This window comes from Bos mutus, chromosome 11 (genome assembly GCF_027580195.1).
Source record: "Bos mutus isolate GX-2022 chromosome 11, NWIPB_WYAK_1.1, whole genome shotgun sequence".
Classification (NCBI taxonomy): domain Eukaryota; kingdom Metazoa; phylum Chordata; class Mammalia; order Artiodactyla; family Bovidae; genus Bos; species Bos mutus.
Window position 1 is genome coordinate 104675380 of NC_091627.1, and position 17340 is coordinate 104692719.

The 17340-nt window shown below is 46.1% G+C and overlaps 1 protein-coding gene across 4 annotated transcripts in view; it reads right to left on the reverse strand.

The window, feature by feature from the left end:
* Nucleotides 1-2462: 2462 nt before the first annotated feature.
* Nucleotides 2463-17340, reverse strand: part of NPHP1 (nephrocystin 1) — a 66980-nt gene continuing 52102 nt past the window's right edge. For 2 of the 4 annotated variants that reach the window (XM_070380052.1, XM_014476957.2), the window contains exons 17-20: nt 10747-10859; nt 8534-8607; nt 7367-7411; nt 2463-5305 (exon numbers count right to left, since the gene is read on the reverse strand). In XM_070380052.1, coding sequence (XP_070236153.1) covers nt 5033-5305; nt 7367-7411; nt 8534-8607; nt 10747-10859 — 505 coding nt within the window. In that variant the 3' untranslated portion in view covers nt 2463-5032. The remainder of the gene's footprint in view (nt 5306-7366; nt 7412-8533; nt 8608-10746; nt 10860-17340) is intronic. The other 2 variants (XM_070380051.1, XM_070380053.1) reach the window with 1 other exon arrangement.

Genomic DNA, 17340 nt, shown 5'->3' on the forward strand with positions numbered 1-17340 from the left:
TTTGTATGTGGGTAACGCATTTCATCCAGCCCCTTGTGGGGTGTCCTGGCCTCCATCTTAGACCACAAAATCCACTGGGACTGAGGTGGTACCTGCTCTGAGGTGCCCCACCCATCACCGTGCAGCCCAGGCGAGGGAACTGCAGTATTTCCCACCACCTCCAGCAGACCCGTTGGATGTGACGCTCCACCTACCGTATGAGGCTGGAGGTGGGGGCGGTGGGTCGCATCATTTACAGTTCAGAGCCCTGCTCCCCCACAACGGTTCTGACGTGGGGACTCCCCTCACAGGGGCACCCGGCACTGGGTGTCCCTCCACCGTTCCCCAATCTGGGTTCACAGTTAAGTCGCTTTGTTGCCGAGTCACACTCCTGGACACAACCCCCTGCCCCAGGATTGGCTTCCAGGATGTTTTTGGCTCCTTGACAACCTCTTCCTGTTTTGGAAGCTAAAAAGTGGCAGTGAAAAGCCAGAGAGGTTTCATTGTTTTGTTCTCTTTTTTAAAAAAATCCTCCGCCGACTGAAGCGAGAACTTGTCTTTCGCTGGCACAGCCGCCCTCGCCCCTGCGGAACCGGCACCTCCGTGCAGGCTGACCTCCTTTGAGTCTCGCTTCTGGGCCCAAGCCTTACTGAAACTGTTTGCTCTCCTCTGTTTTTCTTATGTGTCAGAAACACTAAAGTTGGCTACATTCGTCAGTCATGACACATTTCAAATGAATACAGAAGACAGTTTGTGAAAACACCCTCTAAAGAAAGCTCCCTCTCTCTATGCTGTGCATTCATTGAAAGGAATTCACCGGCCATCATTTCTTTCATAAAACGCCCCACCTTTGACTGGATGCTAAGAATAACCTAAATGATTAGAAAGATGAAAATGTGGCCATTAGGAATGAAAGATTCTATAGAAAAATGACCTCCATGGTGGGGAGTGACGGGGTTTCATGTTCTTGCATATAATACAACAGGGGCCTAAGCTGAGACGACCCGAAAGGATGGGAAAACTCTGTACACCACCTCCATTTGCAAAGGTGGGAGCCCCTTCTTGTCACAGGAGCTGGGGAGGGTCATAGTCTCAGAGCGGGGCAGGCATAGCCTAGGGAACTGGAGAGGCAGCTTGTTATGTTAGACAGATGAGTGGTGCCTGGACACGCTGCTTCCCACACACCAGGGTGGGGTTGGGGGGTGGAGACATAGTGAAATCTCTTTTCCAAGGCCACATTCTCGTGACATCTGTGCCCCTTTCACACGTGAATGTCTGAGATGAAGGCCCAGATTGTTTCCCTTAAGGGTTTAGCAGAAGCTAACTGAGATGTTAGCTTCCGAAATCACTGCAGATGGTGACTGCAGCCATGAAATGAAAAGACCCTTGCTCCCGGAAGAAAAGCTATGACCAATCTAGACATATTAAAAAGCAGAGACATTACTTTCCCAACAAAGGTCCGTCTAGTCAAAGTGGAGAAGGCAATAGCACCCACTCCAGTACTCTTGCCTGGAAAATCCCATGGACGGAGGAGCCTGGTAGGCTGCAGTCCATGGGGTCGAGAAGAGTCGGACACAATTGCCCAACTTCACTTTCAGTTTTCACTTTTCATGCATTGGAGAAGGAAATGGCAACCCACTCCAGTATTCTTGCCTGGAGAATCCCAGGGACAGAGGAGCCTGGTGAGCTGCCGTCTATGGGGTCACACAGAGTCAGACATGACTGCCGTGACTTAGCAGTCAAAGCTAGTCACGTATGGATGTGAGAGTTGGACCATAAAGAAAGTTGAATTGATGCTTTGGAACTGTGGTGTTGGAGAACACTCTTGAGAGTCCCTTGGACTGCAAGTAGATCAAACAGGTCAATTGTAAAGGAAACCAACCCTGAATATTCATTGGAAGGACTGATGCTGAAGCTGAAGCTCCAGTACTTTGGCCACCTGATGGGAAGAACTGACTCATTGGAAAAGACCCTGATGCTGGGAAAGACTGAAGGTGGGAGGAGAAGCGGACGACAGAGGATGAGATGGTTGGATGGTATCACCGACTCCATGGACTTGGGTTTAGGTACACTCCAGCAGTTGGTGATGGACGGGGAGGCCTGGCGTGCTGCAGTCCATGGGGTCACAAAGAGTCGGACACGACTGAGCAACTGAACTGAAGTGAGATGTAGCCCTGGAGTTTCGTCATACAATGGAGCTCTAAAAGTAACCCCCTCCTAGAACACTGCCCTGGTGGTTCAGTGGTTAAGACCGATGCAGGGGACCTGAGTTCGATCCCTGGCCAGGGAACTAAGGTCTCACATGTTGCGTGGTGCAGCCAAATAAAATAAAATAAAAAAAGTAAATGCCTCCTTTAAGGCAGTACGTTTCCAGACAAGTTCCTCAGTCAGCACTCTGATAATTTAGATTAAACTCTGATTTGATTGTATTTTTCATCCAACAGACTTCTCATGTTATATTTCATGTACAATTTTTTTTTATTTTATTTTTAAACTTTACATAATTGTATTAGTTTTGCCAAATATCGAAATGAATCCGCCACAGCATGTACAATTTTTAAATGTCTCCACTGAGGAGGGGAACGTCTTCGGTTGTAGAAAGTCATACTTGATGTCTCTATGCAGTGTATTAGCTGTGCCACTTACTACCTCTGACCTTAGGCACATTACCAAGTGTGCTTGGCCTGTGTCTTCAGCAGCAGTATTGATGACACTGGAAAACCCAGTGCTGGCCTCCTACAGCACCTGTGAGCGGTAACCTCGTAAAAGAGGACGCCACAGCAGGCGCCCAACAAATGCTAGCTGAACTATTACCATTAACACGAAAGGCTTGGGACGACTCACCAGCAGTCACAGGATTGTTTGAAAGGCAACAAAATCTTTGTTCTTTGACACAGAGGTAGGTCAACACACTGTCCAGAGCCTGGAAGTGTTTTTGTTTGTTTGTTCTTTAATGAGCGCTAATTATACGGGCTTGAAAAAGGAAAACTGGATTTTGTTTTTATGGCTTCCCAGGTGGCTCAGGGGTAAAGAATCCGCCTGCCAATGCAGGAGATTCAGGTTTGATCCCTGGGTGGGGAAGATCCCCTGGAGGAGGAAATGGCAACCCACTCCAGTATTCTTGACTGAAAAATCTCGTGAACAGAGGTGCCTGGTGGGTTACAGACCAGAGGGTCGGAAAAGAGTCAGACATGTCTGAGAAACTGAGCAAAAGAGACAGCATGTTCAAATGTTAGACTGAAGTGAGTGATCAATAACACAGCTTTCTCAAATATATTATCCTGATTTCCTCTTCATTTCACAACATAAATTTTATTAGCAAAAATCATGCGTGTGTGCGTGCTCAGTCACTTCTGTCGTGTCCAACTCTGCAACTCCGTGGACTGCAGCCTTCCAGGCTCCTCTGTCCGTGGGATTTTTAAAGCAAGAATACTAGAGTGAGTTGCCATGCCCTCCTCCGGGGGATCTTCCCAATTCAGGGGTCTCCTGCATTGCAGGTGGATTCTTTATCACTGAGCCACCGGGGAATCCCCATTCTGGATTCTAGACACTTATCAGATATATTATTTGTAAATATCTTCTCCTATTCTGTGGGTTGTATTTTCACTTTCTTGAATAGTCATAAATTTGACTTTTGATACAATCTTGCTTTTATACAAATGTATAGATATAGTCAACTTAAATGTTAGTTGGTGTTACATATAGAAGGGCTTCCCTGCTGGCTCAGTGGTAAAGAACCTGCCTGCCAATGCAGGAGATGCAGGTTCAATCCCTGGGTCAGGAAGATCCCCTGGAGAAGGAAATGGCAACCACTCCAGTGTTCTTGCCTGGAGAGTACCATGGACGGAGGAGCCTGGTGGGCTAATGGCAACCACTCCAGTATTCTTGCCTGGAGAGTCCCATGGACGGAGGAGCCTGGTGGGCTACAGTCTGTCACTTCAGTTCAGTTCAGTCGCTCAGTCGTGTCCAACTCTTCGCGACCCCATGAACCGCAGCACGCCAGGCCTCCCCGTCCACCACCAACTCCCGGAGTTCACTCAAACTCTGGTCCATCGAGTTGGTGATGCCATCCAGCCATCTCATCCTCTGTCGTCCCCTTCTCCTCCTGCCCCCAATCCCTCCCAGCATCAGGCTGTTTTCCAATGAGTCAACTCTTCACACGAGGTGGCCAAAGTATTGGAGTTTCAGTTTGTGGGGTCGCAAAAAGTCAGACATGACTTAGTGAGTAAATAACAACAAATTACATATAGAATGGATGGACAACAGGTCCTACAATATAGCACAAGGAGCTATATCCAATATCCTGTGATAAACTGTAAGGGGAAAGAATATTAAAAAAGAATGTATATATGTATGTGTAACCGAGTTACTTTGCTCTACAGGAGAAATTAACGCAACATTGAAATCAATTGTACTTCCATTTAAAAAAAGAAGCAGACACAGAGAACAAACGTGTTACCTGTGGGGAGAGGAAAATGGGGATGGGAAAGATAGGCGTAGGGGATTAAGAGATAAAGCTATTAAGTATAAAGTAAACAGTGCAAGCAAATCTTGTACAACACAGGGAATATAGCCAGTATTGTATAAAGCTTTAAATAGAACATAAGTTTTAAAAACTGTTAACCACTGCGTTGTATACCTGAAGCTCTCATATTTCACATCACCCACGCTGCTGTTGTTCCACCACTAAGTCGTGTTCGACGCTTTATGATCCCACGGATGGCAGCATGCCAGGCTTCCCTGTCTGTCACTGTCCCCCAGAGTTTGCTCAGACTCATGTCCATTCAGTCACTGATGCTATCTGACAATCTCATCCTCAATACATTGTACTCAACTATACTCAATTTTAAAAGAAATGCAGCAGTTGTTTTTTGAAAAAAAAAATTGTCTTTAAACGTATACAATATTACTTATAAAAATTTGTTTTACTGTACTGACACATATTCAAATTATCAGATAAATGTTTCCTATAGAATGTGGCTGTACGGAAAAGTGATGGGACGTTAGTTCCGGTTAAGTTCAGCGGGGAGCTGAGGGTCAAAGGCCACTGCTGTCAGGCTATGTTCTTTCTTCTTTCACCCAAGAAGTCATAGGTCTGCTCGGAAATGTCGAAAGGTTCGTGGACCCCCTCTGGCGACAGCAGAACCTGGAGGGCGCCCTCATTTTCCTGGTTTTGTTTGAGGAAGTCGGCGATGCCCTTCCACCGGGCAGCCTCAGTCTCCTCCTCTGCCCATCTAGACGGGGGCAGGAGTGCAGAGTGCAGCAGGGGGAGCGCGCAGTCGTGGTAAACCAGCAGGAACACCGCCTTCAGGAGCTCCCTGTCTCCCTGGGAAAACACCCGCAACAACAGTCACTGCGAGCGGACCCAGGCCGTTACTTCTCAAGCGCCACATTCCAGGGACTCTGCGAACTAGAAGCCGTCGAGGGAGGGGGTGGGATGGAGGGGCCAGGGATGCCTGGCAGGTAACGGGCTCTGAACCAGCTGTTCAGTCAGGACGGGGACACAGCAGGAGTCACCTCGGGGACAAACGAGGTGTTCTATCAGCTCCCCGCTGAACCTGATAGAACCTCCTCAGAGGTTCTCTCTGAGAGTCTAAGAGGGACTCCTTGAAGCCAGGGCGCCCACTGAGCTACACTGAGGATCTCACGCATTCCATCAAGGAGACTGGGGCACTGGAGTCTAATTCTGGGGACAAGGGTGCGGGTCCAGGTAAATGGAACTAAGAAGACAGTGCGCAGCCAGCTGGATCACTGAATTAGCTCAAGGTGTTACAGGAGGACAGCAAGGGCCCTGCCTGAAATCCAGAGAAAGAGCCCAAGGAGTAAAAGAGGTGCTGTCAAGCCCACCTCCCCCAGAACAGGAGCCAGGTGACATCCCAAGGGCAGGCAGCCCAGCTCCACAGCTCAGGTGGGCATTGCAGGGGTGCAGGCGGGGTGCACTGAGATACGACCCCTCCAGGGGGAGCTGGAGAGGCCACTTCTACAGGCCTGAGGCCCAGCACCTGTCCACTACTGACCGAGAACAGCATTAAACCTGCCAATTTGGGTCGAATGGAAGCTCAAATAAGGATACAATATATACACCTTTTTTTTCCTTTCAATTTTTAGTGCCTTTCTTTGTTCTCCCATGTTCCCTGAGATAAAGTCCAAAAAGCATGGGCCGTGGGCCCCATGCAGCCACCTCCATCTCTTTTTGTAAATAGTCTCACAGAACCGGCCCTACTCAGGTGTTTATACCGCCTGTAGCTGCCTTGCATTACAAAGGCAGAGCTGGGTATCTAAGACACAGAGCATGTGGCCCGCAAAGCCAAAAATATTTACTCTCTGGCCCTTTACCAAAAAAGTTTGTCAGTCTTGGACTAGAGGAGTCAGCCGCTGCACACTGATCGCTGCGAGTCTGCTTGGCAACGACACGCGCTGGGCCACGGATGCAGTCACGCGTGCTCGCAATGTGAGGTGCAGCTTATGCCAATTTAACTCTTACTTCTCTGGGCCTGATATGGACTTTGAGAGCTAGGGATTTTTTTTTTTTTTTTTAATGAGAGAAATTTGATAGGCAGCTGGAACATTTTGGCTTAGAAACTTCCCCTCAGTTCAATAAAACTCAGTGGTCTGACTCGGTAAATGTCACGTTGCACTTGATACGTGGGTTATTTTCAAAGATTTTTGGTATTGATTTCTAACATAATTCCACAGTTAGAAACACAAGAGAACAGAGTCTGTATGATTTCAGTACCTTTAGACCATGACATTTTTGTACTTGTTTTGTGTCTCTGGATATGTTCCAGTGTCTCCTATAGTCTATGGGAAGCTGAGTAGAACTTGTAGCCTACTGTTCTGGGAAAACTATATATACTTAATTATGTTGAACTGGTTAATGGTGTTTTTCAGGTCTACTATATCCTTCTACTTTCCTGCATATTCATTCTGTTAATTTTTGAGAGCTTGATATTGAAACACCAACTAAAAATCTTAATTTGTCTACTTAAAAAAATAACTGTAATATACAGTGAAATTGTATGTAACTTTGCTCTATATTTCCAAGTTTCCAGTAAATGTGTTATCATACTTTCATAATTTAAAAAATAAAAAAGAAACAGAAAAAAAAAATCTCCCCAAGGAACATGGGAGAAGATAAAGACACTAAAAATTGAAAGGAAAAAAAAAATGTGTCTGAAATGACTGTGTTGATCAAGTATTTTTTTAAATGCTTAGAATCGATCACCCATGCCCTTCTTGGAAGGAGTCTTTGGAACCATAATAACATGGTTGAACTGTCAACAGGGATTATGAGTGTGGCTACTCCAGCTAAAGAAGACGTGTGATTAGGACGTGTAGCGAATGCTGAGCACAGAACTGTGGAGTTCGGGGCGGACCGTCACGTTACCTTCTCTGATCTTTTTAATGTACTCTCTTTCTCAGCCCAGGAACTCTAAAAAGCAAACAGAAACACTAGATTAACCTGAGTATTCGCAAGTCTTTGCCACGTCTCTAAGTAAGCTTCCATCAGGGTTCAACACGAGGTAAAGGAGCGGCTCACGGAGCAAGTGGGTCTCTATTAGGCATCAAGTCTAAGGACCCAGAACCAGACGGAGCCGGCGGGATGTGTCAGCAAGCGACCCTTCACAAGCCACAAGTCAGAACTGAGCTAACACGTTTCCCTGGTGGCTCCATGATAAACAGCACGCCCGCCAACACAGGAGTGCAGGAGACACGGGTTCAATCCCTGTTCCGGGAGGATGCCACATGCCATGGATCAACTACGCCTGTGCACCACATCTACTGAGCCTGTGCTCTAGAGCCCAGGAGCACAGCTATGGAAACCCATGCACACCAGGGCCTGTGCTCTGCAGCAAGAGAAGCCACTGCCATGAGAAGCTCAGGTACTAGAGAATTCTGCAGTTAGAGAAGAGCCCCTGCTCACTGTAACCAGAGAAAAGCCCATGCAAGCACCCCGCCCAACCAAAAATAATAAATACATAAAATTAAAAAAAAACTAAGAACAGAATCAGTGAAACACTAACATATCCATACAAACTGCACCAACACAGCACTTGAACAGTAAGATATCATTAAGCTTTTAAGGTAAGACAGTCATGAAAACAGAAAACTCTGCCAAATACCATACTTCTGTACAATTGTATCTGCTGAGGTGAGGAAATGGTCAGGGAGAGACAGAATGAAGTGCAGGCTTCCCTGGTGGCTCAGACAGTAAAGAATCCCCTGCAATGCAGGAGACCGGGGTTCGATCCCTGGGTCAGAAAGATCCCCTGGAGAAGGGAATGGCTACCCATTCCAGTATTCTTGCCTGGAGAATTCCATGGACAGAGGAGCCTGGCGGGCTACAGTCCACGGGGTCGCAAAGAGTCAGATACGGCTGAGTGACTAACACTTTCACTTTCATTTGCAAGTAAATATTTCTAATCTATGCACAAGGTTTCAGAAAAGCTTCTTTAAAGAAATAAAACACCCAGAGTTCAATTAGCTCCACGAAAGTATGAAATGAAGACCTTCTGGGGCCCAGCAGGCCTCCATCATGACGCACACTACCCACCCTGAGCGCATCCATTATGTCCGACTCCTCCAAGAGCTTGGGGAAGGTGGCCAGCACTGGATTACTAATTAAGTCTGAAAATCAAAAGAACAGGAAGGATTTTATATAAGCTTCATCCAACGTAACTTATGGCAATAGAATGAATACAAATATTCATTCAGATTGAAATTACTGTGCCAGATGATTTGCTGATGACACACTCTACCCACTTCAACCTCTTGGGGGGCTGGAACCTGACCCCCTCATCCCCACCTGTCTCCACATCCACACCCCTGGGGTTCTGAAATGAGTCTGGTATCAAGTAGAGCCTTCAGGATGGGAGTAAGATGGCTCTGAACAGAGTAAGACCGGAAAATCCTGATTTTTCTTTCTGTGTTTTTTTCCTACCTCCCTTCCCTCCTCATGACTGAAGTGTGGTGTGGTAAGAGGAGTCTTCCAATTACAAGGCACCCATGCTCTCGGAAGGCTGAGCGGGAACCAGGAGGCACCAAAGTAAAGGCGGCAGAGGGCGGGCAGGTCAGGCCTGGCTCTAGTTCCCCGCTGCTCGGGAAGGACCTCAGCCTGGGGCCAACAGACGGTGGTGGTGACGCTGAAAGGACTCGGGAGATGGCCATGTGCCTACATGCTATGCAGGAGAATACTCACATTTCACAGTCAACAAGGGTGCGTGCCAAGACGCACACCAGGAAGGGCACTCCACAATGGCAAGGCAGCGGCTTCTACGGTCCTGCGTTCTCAGTTGAGAAAAACCCTTCCTCTAGGTCTTACCAGGCTTATTTGGATGCTCAGATCCAAATAAAGTCAACAATTCTGAGTAGCCTTCTTACCTATAAAAACCTAATAAGCCGTATCCTCTTTAAGGCATCATGTCATTCAGGAAGTTTTTCTAGAGGCACCGAAACAAATTCAAAGGCATGTGATGACTGAAAGGCTTAAACTGTGCCTCCTTCAGAGTTGCAGTTACTCCTGAGGAAGGCTGGTGCTCCTCTAGAGTCACAGTTACTCCTGAGGAAGGCTGGTGCTCCTCTAGAGTCACAGTTACTCCTGAGGAAGGCTGGTGCTCCTCTAGAGTCACAGTTATTCCTGAGGAAGGCTGGTGCTTCTCCAGAGTTACAGTTACTCCTGAGGAAGGCTGGTGCTCCTCTGAGGTCCATTTCTCCTTGCCCACCCAGGTAGTGCGTCCCCGGGAGAGAGCTCGTGTCTCGTTTGTCCATGAGCGCTACGCCACCCTGGGGTTCTCTCTCCTTACTCTATTCCGGCCACACTGCCTGCTTTCAACTTCAACTCCTCCAGTGCACTCAGCACCTTCTGGCCTTGGGTCTTCAGACATGCTGGTCCTTCTGGCCAGAAGGGATCCAAGCCCACCCATCGCCCCTTATGTCTCACTCCTGTCTCAGGTCTAGTCTTACATATTCCTTGCTTGGAAAAGCCTTCCTTCATCCTTCACATTAATTCAGGTTTTCCTAGTGTACGCTCTTGTTGTGTATTTCCCTTTAAAACATTTAAGGTTAAAAAGGATTATTCACATAATTTTGTGTTTCAAGTTTGTGGCTCCACCAGGATAAGGATGACAGTGCCTGTCTCATTCATGGCAGGGCCCTGGCGTGTAGTACCCACTCAATAAAGAATATCCAATAAAACGAAACTTTTGTAGAGGCAATTCTTACAACACACGCCAATCTCTGGCCAAGAACAATCATGTGTGACAACTCACTGATTTTTTTAAAGTTACTTTTTAAAATTTTACTGGGGAAAAGTTTCAAGCTGATGAAAAAGTTGCAATGTAGAACCCCTGAATACCTCTCACTTGGTCTCACCAATTTTACTGATGTTTAAACTTCTTGCATTAAAACCAGTCATCTGGGGGTAATTTGTTCTCTTCCCAAAAAGCAGATATGTATACCAAACACACAGTAAAAACATTATTAAAGACATTAAGGGAAAGATATGATTATATATGAAATTTGGATCTCAAGTCTCCAGAATTTAAGATGTGAAAAGTGCATATGGTAAAGAACAGAACCCACACTGAACTCATAGGACGCACGCTGAGCACAAGACTTTGCATATGAAGCCAGTGGGAGCCACTGATGCTCTTCTGAATACTTCACTCCAGCTGTCACCATGAGAAGCAGAAGACACAGGCCGGCAGAGGCCACATGTACTCAGAGCATGGCACTGTTACAAGTAAGGGGACTACAGAGACGTCTCACCTGCACTGTTCAGGCTCATCCTGTCTTTCAGGAGAACATCTCCAAGAATCTGGCGATAGAATATCAGCAAATGAACGCAGCACATGCTTCCGATTAATGTTTCTGGTAGTAGACTATTAAAGAAGAAAGAACACATTGTTCAATGTATTCATTAAACAATCCCCTATGATCCAACCTATGGTGCTGAAGCTGGAGCGCCAATACTTTGGCCACCTGACGCAAAGAACTGACTCACTGGAAAAGACCCTGATGCTGGGAAAGGTTGAAGGCAGGAGAAGGGGAAGACAGAGGATGAGATGGTTGGAGGCATCACCAGGTCGATGGACATGAATTTGAGCAGGGTCTCGGAGTTGGTGATGGACAGGGAAGCCGGGTGTACTGCAGTCCATGGGGTCACAGAGACTCGGACATGACTGAGCGACTGGGCATGACTGAACTGAACTGATTGTGCTTTTTAAATGTATACTCACCACTCTAATGAAGAGTTCTGAGTTTTGCTTAATTATTGAAAAGAATGTTAAGGAAAATTTCCTTAATGGTAAGTATAAGTTAATGTTATATAAGTTAACTATAACATTAACTATAAGTTGGCCATGTTAAACTTCAAAAATCTTTTATTTTTATGTATATACTTTCAAGTCACAACTTTGAGTTACACTTTCTGTTCCACGTTTGCATATACATCCATGTCAAATGTCAAATAAAAAATAAAAGTCATCAGTTACAAAGAACGGGACTAGTCAGCTGCAAGTTTTAACAAAGCCATGTTGCCACCCCCACGCGATGTGATGAATGCAGAGGAAACATGAGTTCAAGCTTTTTACAGTGCTGGGTGGAACATGGGAGGGTGTGACAGATCAGACTGAATTCTGACTTAGCTACTTCCAAGCTATGTGCTCTGGAGTTAATTTTATCCTTGAGTTTTGGTTTCTTCATTTGTAGAATACAGATAGTCATACCTGCATTTCAGGTTACTAAAAAGATTAAAATGAGGTAAATGTGGAAAGCTTAAGGGAATGCCTGGTGCATAGTAAGTGTTCGAGAACAAGAAACTTTCAATATTGAAGGTAAATTGATATCAGTTTAAAATAGACCGTAAGAACTTTAGGATGTTGTATGTAATTTTCATGGTAACTACAAAGAAAAAAAATCTATACACAAAAGGTAATGAAAAGGGAATCAAAATGGATCGCGGTGAAAAAGTCAATTAAAAACAAAAGGTGGGAGTAAGGGAGGAAATGAGGGGCAAGGAAAAAAAAGATGTACAGAAAATGGATGACAAAATACAGACCTTCCCCATTAGCAGTTACCTTAAATGTAAGTGGGTTAGACCCCTCAGTCCAAAGACATAGATTGGCAGAACAGATTTTTTTAAAAGCAGGATCCAACTGTATTCTACCTACAAGAGACCCACTTTAGATGTAAGGACATTCATCGGTTGTAAATAAAAGGATAGTTAAAGATACTCCATGCAAATAGTAAACAAAGAAAGAAGATATACTGCTCAGATATACTGATATCAGATAAAACAGACTAAAGATGTTATGTAATGATAAGAGGGCCCATTCATTAAGAAAACATAACAATTATAAACATATACAATAAACATCAGAGCTCCTAGATATAGGAAGTGAACACTGACAGAAGTGAAGAGAGAAAAAGATCTACAGTCATAGAAAGAAAGCGAAAATGAAAGTGAAATCGCTCAGTCCTGTCCGACTCTGTGACCCCATGGACTGTAGCCTATCAGGCTCCTCCGTCCATGGGATTTTCCAGGCAAGAGTGCTGGAGTGGGTTGCCATTGCCTCCTCCAGGGGATCTTCCGGACCCAGGAATTGAACCCGGGTCTCCTGCATTGCAGGCAGACGCTTTACCGTCTGAACCATATGTCCACAGTCATAGAGGAGACCTCAGTACTCCACCTCCAATAAGGGGCAGAACAGCCAGCACACAGTGCTGCGTCACTGCAGTCGCGTCTGACTCTGTGAGACCTTGGGGACTGCAGCCCACCAAGCTTCTCCTGCCTGGAGGACAACCAGACAGATCAGTAAGGAAAGGGAACCTGAACTACGCGGTAGACCAACTGTAACCGACAGACATACGCAGAACATGCTCAGTAGCAGAATATACATTTTTCTCAAGTGATCAAGGAACATTCTCCAAGATAGCCATATGCTGGGCACAAAACAAGTCCTAACAATTTAAAAGACAAATTATATAAAGCATGCTTTCTTTTTTTCCCCCAAAGTATCTTTTCTGATCGCAATGGAATGAAGCTAGAAATCAACAGCAGAAGGAAAACTGGAAAATTCACAGCTATGTGGATATTAAACCTGAAGCCTGGGGCTTCTCTGGTGGTCCAGTGATTGAGAGTCTGTCTTGCAATGTAGGGAATGTGGGTTCAATCCCTGGTTGGGGAACTAAGACCCCCACATGCCGAGGAGCAACTAAGCCTACATGCCACAATTATTGAAGCCTGTGCCACAACTGGAGAGTCCACAGAGATCCCAAATGACAATGAAGATGCTGCATGCTGCAGCAAGACATGACACAGCCGGAGGAATGATCTAAAAGCCAGACACCTGGTGCACGCTAGGCACTCAGTGGGGACATTGAGCACTGGAGTTAACCTTAGCAGACACTCGGGAAAACATCCTCAATCATTCTAGACATACATTTTCTGAGGGTTATTTTTAGAAACACATGAACTCTGTCACTAAGCATGAAGAACCTCAAAAACCTGGCAAACAGTGTGCTCTCATCAAAGGGGAAGACGTCTTTGAGCTAAGAAAAACCACCTCACGTTACAGAGCAGATCTTAATTTCAGAAATTAATCCTTTATTCTAATTTCTAGGATGAGAATTTTAGAAGGCAAAGTTAATCACACAGGTAACACCCAGCCTTCCAGCCAGCTGGAAGAGAACAGAATGAATGTGACCCCCATGGGGAGTTTCACATAATTTAGATAAGAAACCTTGACCACTCTATAACTCTTGCATTTCTAGAAATGTCAAAAATACAAGATAGATTCTCTTACCACACTTAAATTCATATACCACATTTGGTACACAGAGTCAGAAATCATCTTTTTCCAACCCTGCTAAAATTCTGATCTTGTATATACCTGACCTAGATTTCAAGGACTGGCTGCAGAGGAACATGGCAGCTGCCTTGATGCCACCACAGGCCTTCCTGTTTTCACGCTGTGATTCCCAAGGCTTGTCCTACCCCCCACCCTCTGCTCTGCGGCTCATGTGGGCAGTGTTTCAGATGCATGCCCAAACTCGTCTCACGCTGAAAAACAGCCATTAATTCTGCGAGGGGAAGGGGTGGAACCTTCCTTCCATTCTCCCCTCCCCTTCTCTCCCAGACCAACCTGCTCCATCTGGCAAGCGCTGTGGCCAGCCTGTAGGAGAGGCCTTCAGCGCCCACTGTGTGGGCACTCCTTTCCTTCTGGCACCTCACCATAACACAAAGCAATGCTGCTGGCTCTTTATCAGAGTTTCCTTTAGGGAAATTTTTTGATTTTCCCAAACCCAAGATGGCCAGAAAGCTCTAAGCTGAAGAAGTAAAGATATACCTTTCTGACCTCACAGACAGACCAGCAGAAGTACAATAAACATGATAACAGGCCCCAGGCAAGTAACTTCTGGTGCTTCCCTGGGGGCTCAGATGGTAAAGAACCTGCCTGCAATGCAGGAGACCTGGGTTCGATCCCTGCGTCAGGAAGATCTGCTGGAGCAGGGAATGGCAACCCACTCCAGTATTCTTGCCTGGAGAAGCCCATGGACTGAGGAGCCTGGCGGGCTACAGTCCATTGGGTTGCAAATAGTTGGACACGACTGAGCAACTAACACACACAAGTAACACTACTATTTCCTTTATTTTTAGCAACAATACAATGGAAGTAAAGGAGAAAAAAAGATGAGATACATCAAAAGGCAAAGGAAAATAAATTTATAGCAAATTTATACCCAGGCATATAGTCTACTCCCATAGACCAGGGTTTGCACTGGGAGCCTGGGTCTAAATTTAGGGCTTTCCCTCATCAGGAGTTTAAAAACATGCCTTTGGTTTAGGAGTTGACATGTATACATGGCTATGTTTAAAATGGATAACCAAGAAGGACTTACTGTAAAAAAAAATTTAAAAAATAATTAAAAAAATTAAAAGTCATAAAGCAGAGAGAGAGAGAAAAAGCATGCATTTGGTCAAATTGCATCAAGTTACATCCCATCAAAAAACAGCTCCAGAATCAGAAAGCCAAGTCTTGGTGAAAGGCAAGGATCCGTTTGCTCCCTGTTTTGTCTCAGCTGAGGGCGCACACAATCACAGTTGTCTCTGTAAAAGGAGATCCAGGCCACTTCTCTGGTCAAGAAAACGAGCCCAGGGCTTCTCCGGCGGCTCAGTGGTGAAGAATCCGCCTGCCAATGCAGGTGACGTGGGTTCTGGGAGGATCCCAAGTGCAGTGGGGCAACTAAGCCTGGACGCCACTACTGAGCCTGTGCTCTAGAGCCCGGGAACCACATCTGTTGAGCCCACACTCCAGAGCCCTTGCTCTGCAACAAGAAAAGCCATAGCAATGAGAAGCCCATGCACTGCAACTAGAGAAGAGAAAGCCTGTGTGCAGCAACGAAGAGCCAGTGCAGCCAAAAATACATAAATAAAAAGAAGACGAGTCCACACTAATCCACCTGCTCCTGACACAGGGCACGCGGCTGGCTTATGAGAGGGCAGGATGAAGCTGGCCAGAAGGATGCTGGGGAAACTGGGCACTGATACAGATTGCAACTGGGCTTCCTGCCCTCGGCTCTGCCCACACTGGTGTATGGCTTGGCGTGACAAAAAAGAGCCCCTGTCCTTTCTGTTTCAGGCAGAGAAATTTGGCTAAACAAAGATGAAGGGGTTTTTGTTTTTGTTTTTGCAGCATGTGGGACTAGTTCCCTGACCAAAGATCAAACCTGTGCCTCCTGCAGTGGAAGTGTGGTGTCTTAACCACAGGACTGCCAGGGAAGTCTCAAAAGATGAAGTTCTTAAATACTGGGCAGTGCGGACAGAGGTGGGGTAGACTTTTGGAGCAGAGAAGGAGGCTGGTAGAATTGTGTGTGTGTGTGTGTGTGTGTGTGTGCACGCTCAGTCATGTTTGACTCTTTGCAAACCCATGGACTCCGTCAGGTTCCTCTGTTTATGGAATTTTCCAGGCAAGAATACTGGAGCGGGTTGCCATGCCCTCCTCCAGGGTATCTTCCCGACCTAGGGATAGAATCCAAATCTCCAGTATCTCCTGCATGGCAGGCGGATTCTTCACTGCTGAACCACTGGGGAAGCCCCATCGGTAGCATTAATGCCTTCTTTTTCCACCCACTATGAGAGGCAGGTCAGGGAGAGGAGCCTGAGCACAGTTAGCCCCACTTCAAGGTCCACCTCCAGGGCGCACCTGAACCCAGTCTCTCACCTTGAACCCACAGCACTGCCCTTGCACCATAGCCCACGGCTCTGCAGCAAGGCCCGGGTGTCTGGCTTCTCCGTGCCCACAGCCTGTCTCTGGGACAGCCTGCCTGAGGCCACAGTCCTACCGGTAGGTCCCAAGGCCCACAGTGGACACTACAAGGAGTGCACATTTCTGGATCCTGCAAGTCAGTCAGTCAGTCGTGTCCGACTCTTTGTGACCCCATGAACCACAGCACACCAGGCCTCCCTGTCCATCACCAACTCCCGGAGTTTACTTAAACTCATGTCCATTGAGCTGGTGATGCCATCCAACCATCTCATCCTCTGTCATCCCCTTCTCCTCCTGCCCTCAATCTTTCCCAGCATCAGGGTCTTTTCAAATGAGTCAGCTCTTCACATCAGATGGCCAAAGTATTGGATTTCAGCTTCAGCATCAGTCCTTCCAATGAACATTCAGGACTGATTTCCTTTAGGATGGACTCGTTGGATCTCCTTGTAGTCCAAGGGACTCTCAAGAGTCTTCTCCAACACCACAGTTCAAAAGCATCAATTCTTCGGTGCTCAGTCTTCTTTATAGTCCAGCTCTCACATCCATACATGACCACTGGAAAAACCATAGCCTTGACTAGACAGACCTTTGTTGGCAAAGTAATGTCTCTGCTTTTTAATATGCTGTCTAGGTTGGTCATAACTTTCCTTCCAAGGAGTAAGCATCTTTTAATTTCATGGCTGCAGTCATCATCTGCAGTAATTTTGGAGCCCAAAAAAGTAAAGTCTGACATTGTTTCCATTGTTTCTCCATCTATTTGCCATGAAGTGATAGGACCAGATGCCATGATCTTTGTTTTCTGGATGTTGAGTTTTAAGCCAACTTTTTCACTCTTCTCTTTCACCTTCATCAAGAGGCTCTTTAGTTCTTCTTTGCTTTCTGCCATAAGGGTGGTATCATCTGCATATCTGAGGTTAATGGTATTTCTCCCAGCAATCTTGATTCCAGCTTAAGCTTCCTCCAGCTTCCTCCAGCCCAGCATTTCTCATGATGTACTCTGCATATAAGTTAAATAAGTAGGGTGACAATATACAGCCTTGATGTACTCCTTTTCCTATTTGGAACCAGTCTGTTGTTCCATGTCCAGTTCTAA